This window comes from Drosophila subpulchrella, chromosome 2R (genome assembly GCF_014743375.2).
Source record: "Drosophila subpulchrella strain 33 F10 #4 breed RU33 chromosome 2R, RU_Dsub_v1.1 Primary Assembly, whole genome shotgun sequence".
Classification (NCBI taxonomy): domain Eukaryota; kingdom Metazoa; phylum Arthropoda; class Insecta; order Diptera; family Drosophilidae; genus Drosophila; species Drosophila subpulchrella.
In genome coordinates, this window is record NC_050611.1 from 14067341 (window position 1) to 14084056 (window position 16716).

The 16716-nt window shown below is 41.7% G+C and overlaps 6 protein-coding genes across 6 annotated transcripts; 5 read left to right on the forward strand and 1 right to left on the reverse strand.

Annotated features, from left to right (window-relative positions):
* Nucleotides 1–195: 195 nt before the first annotated feature.
* LOC119549527 (alpha-1,3-mannosyl-glycoprotein 2-beta-N-acetylglucosaminyltransferase) lies at nt 196–3703 on the forward strand. Its single transcript, XM_037857647.1, has 7 exons — nt 196–1386; nt 1446–1876; nt 1937–2041; nt 2116–2206; nt 2262–2344; nt 2584–2671; nt 2737–3703. The coding sequence occupies exons 1-7, from the start codon at nt 922–924 to the stop codon at nt 2848–2850; spliced, it is 1377 nt and encodes a 458-aa protein (XP_037713575.1). The 5' UTR covers nt 196–921; the 3' UTR covers nt 2851–3703.
* LOC119549529 (ventral anterior homeobox 1) lies at nt 3682–6878 on the reverse strand. Its single transcript, XM_037857650.1, has 3 exons — nt 6542–6878; nt 5089–5237; nt 3682–4464 (listed from the first exon to the last, which is right to left on the reverse strand). The coding sequence occupies exons 1-3, from the start codon at nt 6780–6782 to the stop codon at nt 3718–3720; spliced, it is 1137 nt and encodes a 378-aa protein (XP_037713578.1). The 5' UTR covers nt 6783–6878; the 3' UTR covers nt 3682–3717.
* A 6081-nt stretch (nt 6879–12959) lies between these two features.
* LOC119551023 lies at nt 12960–13519 on the forward strand. The gene is made up of 3 exons (XM_037860079.1): nt 12960–13138; nt 13201–13244; nt 13305–13519. The coding sequence occupies exons 1-3, from the start codon at nt 13045–13047 to the stop codon at nt 13482–13484; spliced, it is 318 nt and encodes a 105-aa protein (XP_037716007.1). The 5' UTR covers nt 12960–13044; the 3' UTR covers nt 13485–13519.
* A 180-nt stretch (nt 13520–13699) lies between these two features.
* LOC119551020 (trypsin 3A1) lies at nt 13700–14670 on the forward strand. The gene has a single exon (XM_037860075.1). The coding sequence runs from the start codon at nt 13732–13734 to the stop codon at nt 14539–14541; it is 810 nt and encodes a 269-aa protein (XP_037716003.1). The 5' UTR covers nt 13700–13731; the 3' UTR covers nt 14542–14670.
* A 168-nt stretch (nt 14671–14838) lies between these two features.
* LOC119551021 (cuticle protein 8) lies at nt 14839–15728 on the forward strand. The gene is made up of 3 exons (XM_037860076.1): nt 14839–14980; nt 15052–15408; nt 15476–15728. Exons 1-3 carry the CDS (start codon nt 14960–14962, stop codon nt 15656–15658), a joined length of 561 nt encoding a protein of 186 aa, XP_037716004.1. The 5' UTR covers nt 14839–14959; the 3' UTR covers nt 15659–15728.
* Nucleotides 15729–15865: 137 nt separating this feature from the next.
* On the forward strand, nt 15866–16649 carry LOC119551022 (general odorant-binding protein 57d). The gene is made up of 2 exons (XM_037860077.1): nt 15866–16066; nt 16134–16649. Exons 1-2 carry the CDS (start codon nt 16016–16018, stop codon nt 16473–16475), a joined length of 393 nt encoding a protein of 130 aa, XP_037716005.1. The 5' UTR covers nt 15866–16015; the 3' UTR covers nt 16476–16649.
* The last annotated feature ends 67 nt before the right edge of the window (nt 16650–16716 follow it).

Below are 16716 nucleotides of genomic sequence, written 5' to 3' on the forward strand. Positions count from 1 at the left end.
ATATTACCATACAAAAATATGTAGTGTTCTTTTTTAATCAGGCATACCTACTTTACCGAAAACTGCTGCTATGTATATTTAAATTTCCATGGACCTACTTTTGTTTCGGTAAATAGACTTCGTTTAAAACTTTCAGATGTGACCCAGGATATGATTTATTCAAAAGCGAGTCTAAAATACTATTTCGTTCGGTTTACATTTCAAAAATTCAAATGAACCGCCTAAATGAAAATAATATCCGTGAATCCCCCTGCTAAACACGTTTTTAAAGACGCGTTAGTGCCTTCGCAGAACGTCTGGCCACACCGATAGTATCGAATGCACGAGCCGCTGCTGTGCCATTTCTAAAACGCTGGCGTTTCTCTCACCAAATGGTTTACCTTTTAAGCAATGCAAACAAATTACAGGCAAACACGTAACCAGTGGCTGTCAATTGAAGCGAGAACCGGCAGCTAGGCAAACAAACACGGCATTCCAACCGGCGAACAAATCGATCGGACTTCCAGTGGATCAGTTGTGACGTGTGACACATCCGCGATTCGATTGACCACCAGCACACACAGATTGATTCAATTTCGATTTCGATTCGAACCAATCCAATCCGGATTTGAGTTACCGAGAATCTGCGAAATCTGCCAGCCTGGCGGTCGCTGGAGTGTGACGTGCGACCCACGACCTGCAGATAAACACACTTATACACAGTAGATGCTGACGATTCCAGCTGGGCCCGTGCCCAATGCTGGACACGCTTGTTGGACACGGCTGCTCGACACGGGTGCTTTGCTGTAGGAGAGCCAGCCCAGGGCTTCCAATCCCACCGAATCCGATTAGCCAGCTTCACACCAATGCCGCTGCAGCGGTAGAGACGCAGTGCAGCAGACACCCACCACCACCACCCACCAATTCCTCCCCTACAAGAAGATGCGATCGCGCAAGGTGCTGCTGGTAGTCGGCTTTCTGGTTACGTGGACCTATGCCACCTACTATCTGCTGTTGCGCCACACAGGCGTCAGTTCGACCAGGAATCAAGCGCATCAGGCCTACAAGCTCAACTCGCAGGCACGCGAGGCCAGCCAGCAAAGTCACCATTTGGCCCAGAATGTCTTCGAGTTTGTCAAAATGAAGTACCTGGAGAATCAGTCACCTTCGCCAGCCTCCACGCCCCAGATCAGCATCGTTGCCGCCGAAATATCAGCTGAGCTCCCAGAACAGCTGGCGGCCAAGGCGCCCACGGCACGCATTCCCACGAAAACATATCTGGCCAACGGTGAGCCCGTCTTCCCAGTCCTGGTCTTCGCCTGCAATCGGGTGTCTGTGAAGAAGTGCATCGACAATCTGGTCCAGTACAGACCCAGCGTTGAACAGTTTCCCATTATAGTGTCACAGGTAGGGATTAACTATACCTATTTAACTCAAATGATTTTCATTTTAATCTTATGTTATAGGACTGCGGTGACGAGCCCACCAAGGAGGTAATCCTCTCTTACGGCAACCAGGTCACCCTTATCGAGCAGCCTGATCTCAGCGACATCACCGTGCTGCCCAAGGAGAAGAAGTTCAAGGGCTACTACAAGATAGCCCGACATTATGGCTGGGCATTGAATACCACCTTTGGCGTGGGCTTCGAGTTCGTCATCATAGTCGAGGACGACCTGAACGTGGCGCCCGACTTCTTCGAGTACTTCCTGGGGACGCACAAGCTGCTCAAACAGGACTCCAGCCTGTGGTGCGTTTCCGCCTGGAACGACAACGGCAAGGCTGCCGTGGTGGATGCAGCGCAGCCGGAGCTGCTCTACCGCACCGACTTCTTTCCTGGTCTCGGCTGGATGCTCACAAAAGAGCTGTGGGGCGAGCTGTCGGTCAAATGGCCCAAATCGTGAGTTGGGCAATTATGCCATTTGCCAGCAGATCGCTAATTGCTCGTTAACTATTCTAGCTTCTGGGATGATTGGATACGTCATCCGGCCCAGCGCAAAGATCGCGTGTGCATAAGGCCCGAAATATCGCGGACTCGCACGTTTGGAAAAATAGGCGTATCCAAGTAAGAGATAACGAGCACAAATTGGAACAAAATGACACATATTTAATGGTATGTTTTTGTTTTGTTTTTTATAGCGGATTGTTCTTTGATAAGTATCTAAAGCACATTAAGCTCAGCGAGGACTTTGTGCAGTTCACGAAAATCAATATGAGCTACTTGCTGAAGGTTAGTAACATAGTGCACTATAGCTTGACCATGATAATTACTATTTCCTATTCAGGACAATTACGATAACACGTTTCTGCGACGCGTATACACGTATCCCATTGTGACGTACGATGAACTGCGTCGGAATCTCATCAGGTGAGTTTTTGGTTTGTTAGTTATTTACATAATAACTCTGGGTAGTTACTTCCTGAAAATCGCTATATAATTTTTATACTTTTTCTAAAAAGCTATTACTCAGTCAAATTCAATGTTTCAGAACATTTTGAGATAATACATAGAAACAAACTGTAGTATGAGATATTTTGTTAGCTTGAAGCTACACTGATAAGGAGAGCGCTATTAATAAATGTTCACATCCGTTTATTTCATTGCAGAATTGAAGGACCAGTTCGCATCCAATACACTACTAGGGAGCAATACAAGCGGACAACCAAGATGCTGGGGCTGATGGATGACTTTAAGGTAAATTAATGAAACTCTTTGGTTGCAATCATTCTTAATACAAGAGCCCTTCTTAATCCTTACAGAGCGGTGTTCCTCGAACTGCCTATCATGGCATAGTCTCCTTCTACTACAACAAACGGCGCGTGCACTTGGCACCGAATGCCAACTGGAAGGGCTACGAGCTCTCTTGGAGCTAACGACGCTAAAGCCTGCGCATCGCCAACTCCACCTCCTCCACCACACAGCTAGCTCGTGTGCTTGTAATACCAAAAAATAGCCCTATGAATATTTTATTTTTGTTTGACCAATTAGCTAAGTTGTAACTATGGAATCTCCTCGAACAGCAATTGCTGTTTATTGCCATCGCGACGGGCGGGGAGTTTGGAGATCGATTCTTTGAAGAGTCATTGGTTTCATCGAACTCCCTGGCCTGCGGCCTACTGTTGGCGTAACAAAATCAAATCAAATGAGTCTCCACTATGTATAGTAGTTAACCGAACTGTGTGTGGCAAGAGCCCAAAAGTGTTCCATTCTAGCCGGCCACACAAGCAACGCAATGAATTGTAAATAAGTCAGTGTCGTTCGCTTTTGTTACAGCTCTCTAAATCTCTCAATTTACCATGTTAAATTGCAAATAGTTATAGCAATGGTTAAGTTATGGTATTCAGCATGTAACTCTTAGCATTTAAGTTGATCCATCTCGAGTTCTAACGGTAACGGACGTGTAATATTTGTGATTTGTGATTTTTAATTAATTAATTTACATTTATTAATTGTTGAGAGCCAGTCAGTAAACGATACCCGACCCACAATGTAACATAGAATAGCAATAACTAGCGCTAGAACTAGAACTAGGACGAGAACTAGACCAGTGCTGGGCCACAAGGGGTGAGCCAATAATCCCGGGCAGGTCTGAAAGTGTGCCACTCTCAGCTAGTTGTAATGGAATCTACACAGACGAGACATGTACTCTACCCCCTATGACTACCCTTTGTATGAGCATATTTTTGTGTGTGAGAGACGTACGGAACATAAATTCTAAAGATTAAATGATGTTTGTAGTTTCACTCCACTGCTGGTGGCTCCTCATCCTCGTCCAGTTGCTCGCAGTCAATGTCGCTGCATTCGGACTCTGATTGCGTGGGTCTACGGCTCCTTTGGGCTTGATTTAATCCGTCGTGGCCGTAGGATGTAGCTACTCCACCGGCTGGAGTGCTCCGTTGCTGTAGAAAGTTGGCATTTGCATCTCCGAAGACGCGTTCCAGTTCGGCCAAACCATTGGAGGACCCGCTTTCCGTTTCCGGCGGCAGTGTGGCGTACTTCATCTGCAGATAGGCCTCGTTTGGTGGCAGGGAGGCAGCATAATCCACATAGCTGCCCGCATACGACTTGCAGCGAGGGATGTAGCTGGCTGAGGGCACTCCTCCCGTCGGCGGCTTGGCCACTCCAAAGGGCAGGGCAAAGTTCAGGGGCTGTCCACGGGCCAGGATCGCATTGCGGGCACTCTCCATCACACTGGGTCCCGGCAGTGGAGGCATTCCGCCACTCGTAGGATACGGACGCATGGGTGAGCCGGTGGCCGCCGCCGATGGCATGGGTGCAGCGGATCCGCTACCATTCAGCATGATGGACTGGATGGGCGTGGGACCCGTTGGCGTTTGGCTGAAGAGCCACAGTCGATCTCCAACCACCATTGGTCTGGCCAATCCCCCGATTCCCAGCTGGGCGTAATAGTGAGAGGCCAGCGTCTCCACGTCCGAGGTGTACTTGCGCTTCCACTTGGTTCGGCGGTTCTGGAACCATATCTTTATCTATGTTGGGGGTACAACAGGTAAATACATTTTAAAATACCAGACAAGGCAGGAGTTTTTTTGATTACATTTCAAAATTGTCTTCTGAATATAAATTTAAGGTCAGTGCAGATGGTTTTGTATTTTAATGATCCTGTTAAAACTAAACTGTTTTTTAACTAAAAAGAAAAAATATCTTTGATTCGTTTAACCAAGCGGACTTCGTCTTTATGCTTAACATGCTAGTTTTGGAATTCGCGCGGATATACACAATTGCAAAACAGTTAAAAATCGAACTAATAATTCTTAGTACAATTTTCTCGCCCGTATGATTAACTTAAAGTAGGTTTATAAACCAAAATTTGCATCCTTTTTCCAAGCCTAAAACCTTCTAATAGTTTACTATGCGGATGATACCACGGTGGTTAAAGTTACAAGTGAACTATCGGGAAATTTTGTATAAATTGTTTTATTTATTTAGAGCTTAGATTAATATTTTGCAAAGGATCAATATTGTCTAATGTCAATTATTCCTGTTACTACGATTATATTAGAATCTCTCGCTTTCTAAAATATATCCCAACATTAATCACACAAACTAGAGAAGACTTCAATGGGATACCATTAAAGGATCCCATTCCTCACCTGCGTTTCTGTGAGTTGGAGCTGCTTGGCCAGTGCTGTTCGCTTGGCCACCGAGAGATACTTTCCCCTCTCGAACTCGGTTTCCAGGGCTTTGATTTGGGCTGCCGAAAAGGCGGTTCTCGGACGCTTCTTGCGGTCATCGCCGAGGCCTGCAACGGAATAAAATGGGGAATTGAAATCTTAAAAAAAAAGGGATTCGAAATTAGACATTTATTGCTACCGACAGCGGCCATTCCCGAGAGCGGTGCCAACTATTTTCGCCTAATTGTAATTTGTCGATCCGCTGGCAAGGTTGCATCTACAATCCCCCTCCTCCCCAAAAACCCCTTGAATAAGCATGTGCATATCAAAAAGTTGCATTTCACTTAGCCAAGGCGTCTAATTGGCCATTTTGCCGTACATTCTCTTGCCTGACCGAAAACAAATTGTCATATAAATTCCTTCTTTACGGGTGGAAGCTTTCCTTTGATACTGCGACCGTTCTTTGTTTGCTTTTGACATTTGCATCATTAGTCGACTGCGTTGGGGTGCGAAAAATGAAGGTAAATGGATGGCTATCCTCTGTCACCCGAAAAGCTAATTTCTGATCATTTGTTTCTCGATCGCACAGATGACAGATGAGATCATTCAGCCGTAAACACTCGATCATTCAGGTGGGAGGCTCGTGGTACTGCACCCAATAATTAACGTTTGCGCTATGGGTCATTTCTACTAAGAACTGAATCTTTCTGTGAAATTGTTTCTTTTCTTTTTATTTCAAGATTTTGGGTGTACAAATGTTTTATCTAGTATATGAAACAAAAATAATTTTTCATAATCGTATTAGTTCTTTTCATGATGTCCATAATTTTAGCTGTTACAGAAATTAATTTAAACGTAAATTGGTTGTTTTTTTTCAATAGATTTCTTTCGGAACAAATCTTAAGAAAGTTGCTTTTTTTTGTACTTATTGTAACTTTTTAAACAATATAACTGAAGAGCTTTTTTATAAATTTTCTATTTGTATAGCCGTCTATATATAAAAGCATAGTTAATAATTAGAAGTTGAATCATTTAATAACGTTAATGGTTTTGATACATGGGCATGGGTAGATCAGCTATTATATTAATATTAATTATATTAATATAATCGAATAGCTACCTATAAGAATAGGTCAATAAAAATACCAAGTAATTTCTGTTTATCATGATCGTTACCGTAGTTTATACCTCAAATCAATAAGTAACAATCGGACATTTTTTTAACTTCCAACAAAATCGACTTTTCTCGCTTGCATTTGCCTGGGGTTTTAGAATACTTATAGGGCCTATAAAAAAATTTTCAGGATTCGTAGTGTTAAAACTTCAATTTAAATCCAGGTAAATTTGACATAATGCCTATGAAGCCATTATCACATCTTTACTTTATGACTTATGCTATGGTAAGCATTTCTAGCACATCAATCATACGCACCGTTTCCATCATCCGAGGCCAAATCGATATCACTTTTGCCGTCATCCAAGTTATCCTCCAAGCAACTCGATGTGGCTGGACTCGAAACACGTGAAACACCACCACAAAAGCCACCGCGACCACTTTCATCCTGCGCCGATTCCGGAAAGGAGGAATCGGAGCTACGCATTTCCGGCTTGGCCAGGATTTGATCGATGGAGAAACTGTGTGGATAACGACGCACAGCCGATTGCGAATTCATATTTATAATAATTTAGTACGATTTTAGGATCGGTAAATAATTTCCAAGTGCTCTAGAAACCGTATCGGAATTTTATCCCGCAGACAACAGCGCGCGTCGAGATCTTACGGAAAACTAATTTGAATATTCGGAGCATCCTGCTCACTGGCCGATTTTTCAAGATGATCGCCTGGCGGGGCGGAGCCTAAGTCGAATACTTTATACGGCCGGTCCTCAAGACAGAAAGAAACGGAAACATATTCCCCTCACAAATTGGTTTATTTTTAAAACATGTGTGAAATTGTGGCGAGGAGGGCGTGGCTCTTGCTCGTCTCCGTCTGCAGTATTTTCGATTTCGTTTTTTTTTGCCGCTCTGCCTGTGATTAAAAGTCATAATTTTTGGCTAATTGTCTACAAGTAGCGCTATTTAATATTTCGATGGCTTGCTAAATATTTTTAATACGTTTGCCAACATATTTCATTCATTTGATTAATGAGCAACCGACCAATATTTGGCGACTGGATTTGGTTTCAGTGCATTGGTGTGCGGGCACGTGTCCTCGTTTGAGATAATTTATATTTCTACAAATAACTCAGTTTTTAAAAATGTATGAAAATTAATTTATTATTTGTTTTTTCTTGATTTATGTAAGGTAGCAATAATTAACTAAATGGTACGACAGTTAAAACTTTTTTAAAACATTTGGTTTTCGATTTTTAGTATTAAATGTATATTGGTATTTTTCTAAAATATCCGAACATCTTGACCTCTATATATTCTTTTAGGTAAAGATCCTTGAATTCTGCAAAAGAAAGATTAATTTGCTTTAAAATTGAAAATGCGTAAAAAATTTGTCTTGAACGTTAAACATTAATGGTATCCCAAATACAGTTTTGAAAGGTATGACTAAAATATTAATATTATATCTATCTATCTATCTATCAACCTATCTATCTATCTATATATCCATCTATCTATCTATCTATCTGTCTATCTATCTATCTATCTATATATCTATCTATCTATCTATTTATATATCTATCTATTGATCTATATATCTATCTACCTATCTATCGTCGTATCTTTTGTATTTTTTAATTAATATTTATTTAATACGATTTTTCTCTGTTCTTACCCTGCGAATGGATAATAAAAATATTTCAAATTGCTTTCCTTGACTGTACAATCCCAATATACCGAGCCCCCTGTAAAACTTTCATTAATTCGAAATTATGAACACATAATTCAGACAGAATGTGCTGGGGAATGGAAAAGGGGGCAATCAAGATCGGAGTGGAGGGGTGGATCTGAGAAATTAGCCGGCGGCATGGGCGACACTAGTTTCCAATTGGCCAGCAGCCAACTCCACGTCATTTACTATGCTACAGGGTGCCATGGATGCCTGGATGGCCGTGTGATAACGTCTTCATTATTCATGCGCGATTTGAACAAAATATGTGAAAACACGTTAATTAGTCGCCAAGATGCGAGAGCGAAAGGGCAAAAGGCGAGGACGAATCGCAGCTTCGCATCCATTTAGCCGGCCGAGCTGTCAGTTTGATTTAATTTAATGAGAATACTGGCGGGGACAGGATTCGAGGGGATTTGGATCTGCCTTATGAGGCCGCATGCCCGAGTGTCGCGGGCACTCAAATCAAAATGACAACTTAATTTTCATAATTGCGCTTAATGAATATTCGACTATTGCTTGCCATATTTCAAATTCCACTGCCAGACAGAGGGCAGACTTTGTTTCGACTCTGGCATTTCGAATCATTTACCAATCTGTTGGCTATTTCTTATACCATTTCCATGTTGGGTTTGTAAAGTTCAATTGAAGCGAAGCACTTTGTTATTTTTTTGTTTAATCATTGATCTGATAATATAATAGAAGATCATAAAAATCTATACATTTTAAAAACCATTTTGTCCGGCTTATAAAAAATATATAAATTTAAAATAAATGAAGCCGACATCCGAGTTATATTGGCCCTACTGATCTTAAGTCTGGGGATTTTAAAGGTCTTCAAAATACCCAGACTGTGTTTTTTGATGCCTGCTAACTTTATTATTATTATTTTTATTAAGTATTGAAAGTTATTATCCTAGCACGACAAGTTAAAAAACTTATAGATTTATCACTGGTCACAATAATATATCCTAAAATATCAATCCAACTGAACAGTACATTATTTCTATATACATATAAATGAAAGCCTATTATTATGGTTGGTATGGAAAAGATCAAATGATCTTTCTAAAACAGAATGAAATAATTATATTATTAACAAAAGAAGCTAGATCTATTTAGTTGTATACTATAATATACAATATATTGTTTAATGACTTTACTGCGTTATAAAAATGAAATGAAGATCATAAGCAATTTTATTCTGCTTTAGGATGGCATGCCATATTTGAAATTCCATTGAGTACTTTGTTTTGACTCTGGCATTCCGAATTAATTAGAGATCGGTTGGCCCTTTAGCAGGTTATTGCATAAGACCCCCAAAAACCCTTAAGCTAACCAGATGAGCTCGTTTGATGATCGCATTTAACGTTAAATGGAGCGCTGCAGCGTCAGAATTTAATTAATAACCGAGCATGCATCTTCATTATAAATCATCACTTCTCGAGTGTTTGTCAGGCGCACGCAGCATAAATCACGGCGGAGTCCCGGGCGGAGTTGCACTGGCAGTCGCGTGGAACAGTCCGTCCTCCGGCCGTAATGCCGATGTTTTTTGTCCCCTCTTTTTGTCATCGCATCCAGCTAATGATGCATCAAGTCCTGCGGGGTGTTAGCTACATCTAACTTGGGTCTTGGGTCTCGCTGGCACATCGATCATTGGGCTGCTCCGGCCAAACATCTGTATCTGTATCTGTATCTGCGACACTCCCACGCCATTGTCTGTCGGATATTCCTGGGGTTTCCGATTACGTCAAAGGTGACGTTGGACGCACCACCAAGGGATTCCTTTGCGGCCGTGCATTGAACTCTTTGGGAAATTGTATCCTGATTAATTCCTTGGGCTGTCTATTTGTTTGCCTCGAAGCTAATTTGTGTATAAACCTAATAGAGCAAGTTATAGTGGAGAAAGATGACACTAGAATTTTTGAAGATCGAGAAGAAAGCATTTTTCAAACATCATATGTGATTAATATTGTATGGTATTTAAAATGAAAAGTAAGAAATATAATAAACTTACATTATAAAATATAGATTTTTTTTCTTTTTTTAGAGATTGTATTTTTTTTAGAATCTATAAGTTGATTTATAAGACTCCTGATTTTATCAAGGTATTTAAACGACATTAGAACTGGATAATTAAAAGTGCATTTAACACGTTTATATTGTTATTCTTATAATTTGCATAATGATTTTCTTCAGAATTTAAATGACGTAATCGGGACATCCGTTACTGCGGAAATCAAACATAATCATGTACAGATTGCATTATCCTTCCAGTAGTCTGCCATAAATATCAGTCATGAATCTTCACCTCTCCACCCAAAGTATGCTGTTAATTTCATTCATAAAATCTTCTTCAGGCAAAGGAAACGATCCAAAGCAGACCAGCCTACGCTTTATAAACTGACAGATATAAATAATAATTAAGAAAAAATGAGAGAGAATGAACTGCATATTATTAATTTAATGTGCGCCTCGTTTCGAATTCGGAGTTCGGGAATGGGATGAGATGGTATGTGAGTTCCCGGTTCTCGGTGGAGAGCTCTTTTCTGGGAAACATGCTTGGGGAGGAGCTCGAGGAGTAAAAGGCGTCATTCCGTGCTGTGTTTATGTCTCAGGCGAGCAGACAAGACTCATAAATTACAACCAATTATCAAATTAGATTTTTACAAAACATGCAGTTTAAATCATATAGGAGTGTTTCGCTTTTTACGACACAATCTTCTCGGATTTCCGTGCTTCCATTTATCGTTTTTTTCACGGGTTGAATGGGGTTTTTATTTGTTTTTTTATTTTGTTTGGATCAAATGCAGAATCAATTTGGATTCATGGGCTGCTGATGGCGACAATTAAAGAAAAGCTGTGCAATCGACGAAAATTAGCAGACAATGTGAGCCCTGACAACCGCGGGCAATTAATTTGGTGTAATTACTCAGGACTGAGTGACAGATCTGGAGACTGCATCTTCTGGCTGCATTTGTATCTCGAGTGTGCGGAGTGCTCAGTGTTGCCACCTCAACGCATCGATGGGATTCTCCTCGATCTCCAACAATTGCGCCGGCATTTTAATGAGCCAAATGGAAACGGGAACAGAGGCATCTCCCCTCGAGTGGCGGAAAATTGCCCCCATCCCAAGAAAGAAAGGGGTGCAGATCCTCTAGTGATTCTACTAATTGACATCGGCAGTCTGGTCTGTGATATCAAACAGTTTCACGCACAAATTGAAACTGATATTTGCTCTGGGCAGATTTATGGGACTAAGTGATGAGCATATGTTTTAATTAATTTCCAAGAAAAATAAAAAAATATTTAAATGTAAATATGTTAAAATCTCTGATCGATTAGGTAAGCCCGGTAATTCCAGTGCATGACGTGCATCTCTATGGTAATTATGACAAATGTCTAACCCGAACATGAGCCCTCCTAATACACATAATACCACAAACATTCTATATAGTGGTTGGGGGGATACCGATCCCCCTCTTTTCATTTTTGTGGCCACATCTGCATGACATTTTTTTTGCTGTTGTCTTGTTTTGGGGCTCGCGACATTTTCTCGAGACGCCGCCATTCGAGGGAGATTAATGCGGTGAGGAAAATCATAAATTAATTAGAAGCGCTCTCGTCCAGCCTGGAGGGAAATCGGTCTTTTGGAGATGGCGGATAGAGATGGAGCTGCAGATGCCTATTGGTGACATTTAGCGGCAATTTATTGTCATTAGGGGAGATGGAGGGTCGAAATGAACTACAGGTGTTGGCACAGAATCGCTTAATTAGCCTTTATTATTAGCTATGATGTGGCAACTAAGTGGGCAAATGTGGGAGAAACATCGGCTTGGAGGCCAGAAAGAATCTGGCTCCCCAATTCCTACGACTTCTTTGACTTCCTGTTTGAAAGTTGGCGCCTAATGCCGACGTTTAGGTACAATTAGCGACACGCCTTTTGGCGCCAGCCAGCAGGGAATTCCGGATAGTTTTTGGGGGCATGTATGTGGGTTCCTGAAATCGGGATGTGAACCAGGGGCAGGTTCAGTAAATTCCACACTGTCGACAGTGTGTCGCGACTAGAACATCCTGCCGATTTAGGTCTAGGATAGAGATATACAAGTGTTCATAGGAGTTTTTGAAAATTAAAAATTCTTTAAAACCAAAATCTATTTTAAAGCCTAGTAAAGTCAAGATTTTATTATCAGCAAATATAAACCATCTATCTTACATATCTTTATTATTTAGTCATAAATATTTTATTCTCTGATTTTAAAGCTTACCTGATAATGTTGGGATAATTAAATGCAGTGGAGGATCCAAAATTTGGTTGTGGGCGGGGATATTAAAAAAAATTTGTTGAGTAGAAATCAAAATACATACTTTAACTATAATACTCTATTCATGTTTTTTCGATTTTTTATATTTTTGAAGCATCCGTTTGCTGCTTACATGTCTCCATCCCTTTTGCACTCGATTGAATTGGCTTATTATTGATTATTATTTGGTTCTACATTTTTAATGAATGGTCCCATTTGAATAATTTTTGGCATAAGATGGTTATTGATAATGAGAAATCTCATTAAAATTTTTACAAAATATTCAAAATTGTGGGCGATAGACGGGTTTTAGTGTAATGGGAGTCTGTGGGCGCTAGCACCCAGCTAAAACAAATTTGCGCTGCGCAGGAATCCCAAGAATCTGCATGCTTAGTCCCAACATTCTAGCTCCATAGTTTCGGAGATCTGTGTATACGGATAGACGGATACGGTTTGATCAACTCGGCTAGTGATCCTGATCTGGAATATATATAATTTATAAGTTCAAAAACGCTTCCTTGTTTCCTGTTACATACTTTCCGATGAATCTAGTTTGTTTAATAATTTAAATTCTCCCGCCTCGTTTGAATTCGCCTCGCTTAAATTCGCCGCACTCGAAATTTGATTAGTTTCCTAGCGCCCTCTATGCGTCTGATTAAGCAAACTACAAGCGAACCACTATACAACACTGAAATTGCCATTAAATATTTTATCTCAGCTGTTTCTCCCTGACTTTGTTTACACTTTGCGAGTTTATTAACATTTAAACAACGTTAAACCATAAATAAAATGGCCTCTGCGACCAGTTCAAGTGCTCGACATTTATTCGACGACTCCAAGAAGCGATTGTGCGCCCGCGTGGGCGTAAATGTAAATAATTTGGGTGAGTTGTTGATGGATACTCCAAAGAAATCGATACTATAGTGAGATATTGGATATTTCCAGGATCTGTGGCCCGTCAGGTTGTTAGGGGTTCCAAGAGCAACGAGGTGAGTTATAACTTGTAAAGCCTGCAATGACCCTAACTGAGATACCAAACCCACCCACAGATCATGCATCAGACCCTAAAGAACTTCACCCAAGTGGACGTGGTCTCGGATTACAGCCACCAGAATCTGCAGAAGATGACGCTGATCCTGCAGCACGTGGGCTACCAGTACGATGTGATGCAGGATAGTGTCAACCACCTGGATTACCTCAAGGAGCAGGTGACGGCCATGGAAAGATGATTGGAAGAGCAAAAGCCTAGACACTAGCAGCAATCCCGACCTCCACCACCCGTTTAGTTTGTCCAAAGAGCCATGTCCAAATCCATTTATAAATATCCATAAAAGCCAAGAACAGATAGCCGGGAGAAGGTCAAGGGCCACCAGAAGAGTTGGGTGCGCTGATAAGATAAGCCACCTGCCCTGGAGTTACCTTATAAAAGAGCTGAACTGCCTAAGATACCATCGCAGTTGGCAATTTGAAGACGAAATGATGAGTTTGGAACTTAGACTGGTTATAGCTCTTTGGCTTATCTGGACGACAGCCGCCCAGAACTCCACGGATGGTGGTCAGGATGGCCGAATTGTCGGCGGCTGGGAGACGCACATCACCTTCTTTCCACACCAAGTATCCCTGCAGTTGGGCACTCGCCACGCCTGCGGTGGAACCATCCTTTCGCATACCATCATCCTGACAGCTGCCCACTGTGTGCAGGAGTACAGCAAACCGCAATATTATGCGGTCCGAGCCGGAACCACTGATTGGTCCAAAGGAGGCAGCTATGTTCGAGTCCAACGCATTATACCGCACCCCAAGTTCCATGAGCCAACGAGGATGAATAACGATATTGCTATTGTTCAACTACAGCAACCACTTGTCTACAGTCGGGAAATTCAACCCATAAGCCTGGCCATCAGTCAGGACAGGATTAAGCCTACGGCTCAGCTTTTTGTCAGCGGTTGGGGCAGTACGGCGATCACACAGATGCAGCCAGAGAAGCGTCTACGTTACACAGTTGTCCAGCTAAGTGATCAGGATCAGTGCGCCAGAAACTATTTTGGAGCCGGCACTGTGACCAACACCATGTTCTGCGCGGGAACTCAGTTGGGAGGAAGAGACAGCTGCCAGGGAGATTCCGGAGGACCGCTAGTCACCTCCATCGATGGCCAGATGAAACTCTACGGCATTGTGTCCTGGGGTTATGGCTGCGCAAACGCCATGTTTCCTGGAGTTTACACAAAGGTTTCCGCATATGGTGACTGGATAACGCAGACAACGGGCGAGCTAGGTCTAGCTTAATTTTTCCTATAAACTAATTCTTCACTACTTATAAATAATAGGCAAAATCACCGATATTTTTAAGTTATCACCTAGTAATAAGACTAACCTCCTATGTAAATTACCTATTCAATCGCTACAACTTGCTAATTCTCAAGCTTAGATGACTAACCGACAACATAAAATATTACTTATCGAACAACAATTTGTTAATTTAATTATAATGCCAAATTACCTTGTTTATGAATGCAAAATGTAAAAACAAGTTTTGGGATCGTGGCTGTGGCTGGCTTAGCCGATCGTAGTCGCTTATAAAATGCGCATCTCGGCGGGCCAAATACCAGTTTTTGGCTCTCTCGAACTGCGAATTCCGAAGTATTATCCAAGTCGTCGTCAGTTACCAATCGCAGCTTGAGTCGAGAGGCAACATTACCCAGCCATGAAGCAGTTTATAGTTTTGGTAAGTGAGCGACTGCCTTGGCACTACATCGGATATTACTCAACTATAACTCTTCCTGTTTCCATGTCAAGGTCGTTTGTTTGTTGGGAACCAGCACAGCTGATGTATCCCACCTGGTCACCCCGGAACCGAAGGTTCCAGCTAGTCCGTATGTGTTTAGCTACCAGGCTGGCCGAGCTCCCGGACATGTGGATCGCCAGCACACAGAGGTATCTGATGGATCTGGTGTCATTCGCGGAGCTTTCTCCTATGTGGATCCCAAGAACCAGGTTCGCACCGTCCAGTATGTGGCTGATGAGCATGGCTTCCATCCTCAGCTGAGCCACAAACTGGAGGACAGTGCCGCCGTCCAGGCTGCCAAGAGAAGGCATTTCGAGGCTTACAATCGAATTGCGCAAGAGCATGCTAGTCACACACCAGGCCAAGCAGTGAGTATTCCGTGGCCAGGTGTGGCTCCAAATAGTGTGCAATGATGGCTTTGTTTTCCATTCCCAGGCACTAGCTAACGCTCCGCATGCCAGCGCCGCCGTGGCCCATGCCACCCAGAAGCACCTGAGCGCCTTCGAGCGGATCGCAGCCGAGCACGCGGCTATTGGGCGCCAGCAGGAGGCACAGCGTCTGGCACTGGCCGCTCAATCCCAGCATGGAGATGTCGAAGATGGTCAGTACCACCCGTAAGAGGTGTAAATGTGGCCCAGCAGCCAACTGTATGACATGAAAATAAAAAGGAACTTTCTAGAAATACCTATTTTTAGTGAGTTGGTTTCATGATTCCGAAAATCGTAATGGGATAGAATATCTTAAAGAGCAATTAGGCAAACTATCTGTTTTTAAATGATCTGCAAACTAAATACAGTTCAGTACTTAACTTTTATCGCATTTTTTATAATTGATCCCCTTCTTTTGTATTAAATTTGTGTTATTAAGATGGCTTGATATTAATTAATTATAAATAATTAAAAGTTGAATATTATTTGCCCTTAGTATGTAGTCACCTATGACACCTTCAACTAGTTAGATGGTTGGTTGGAAAAAATGCTCGAAGTCTTTCGTATAATTGGGCTCCTCTTTTTGGTTTTTCACTTTGTAAGTGCTAGGTTGATTATTAATCAATGGTTCTGAAACTCTAAACATCAATCATCTTTACCACTAGGTTTATTCTGAGTATATTGATCCGTGCCCGCATCATAATGGATTTTCAGAAGAGGAAGCAGAGGCAGTATTAAAAGATTGGCCCGGCAATCTTAACTTGGCCAAGGTTAATAGGTCCCACAAGTGTTATGTGACATGCATTTTGATGTATTTCGATATAGTTGGTACCTCTGGAGAGGTTACTCTGGACAAATACTTCGACTCTGGGGTTATTGATGAGTTTGCGTTTGCACCAACATTATTGCGATGCCGTTATGAGTATAGAGAAGAAACTGATTTTTGTGAGCATACTTTCGGTATCTTCAACTGTTTCAGGCAGGAGAAGTTACTAAGCAAAAAATAATAATTATAGTATTATTCCGTAAAAAATTATATTTTGTATGTAAAGTGATGTTTTTAAAATAAACATTCCAATAGTTTGTTTGGTAAGTTCAACGCCAGTGGCATCTTAAAAAAGGATTGTAGGATAGTTTGAGGTTTTTTAAGTTTATTCTTCATAATTATTATTTTCGGATTAAAGGGCTCTGAGGCTCTGAGAAAATCCGCGAATTCAAATTTTATTTTAAAGTACAAATTAATACTAT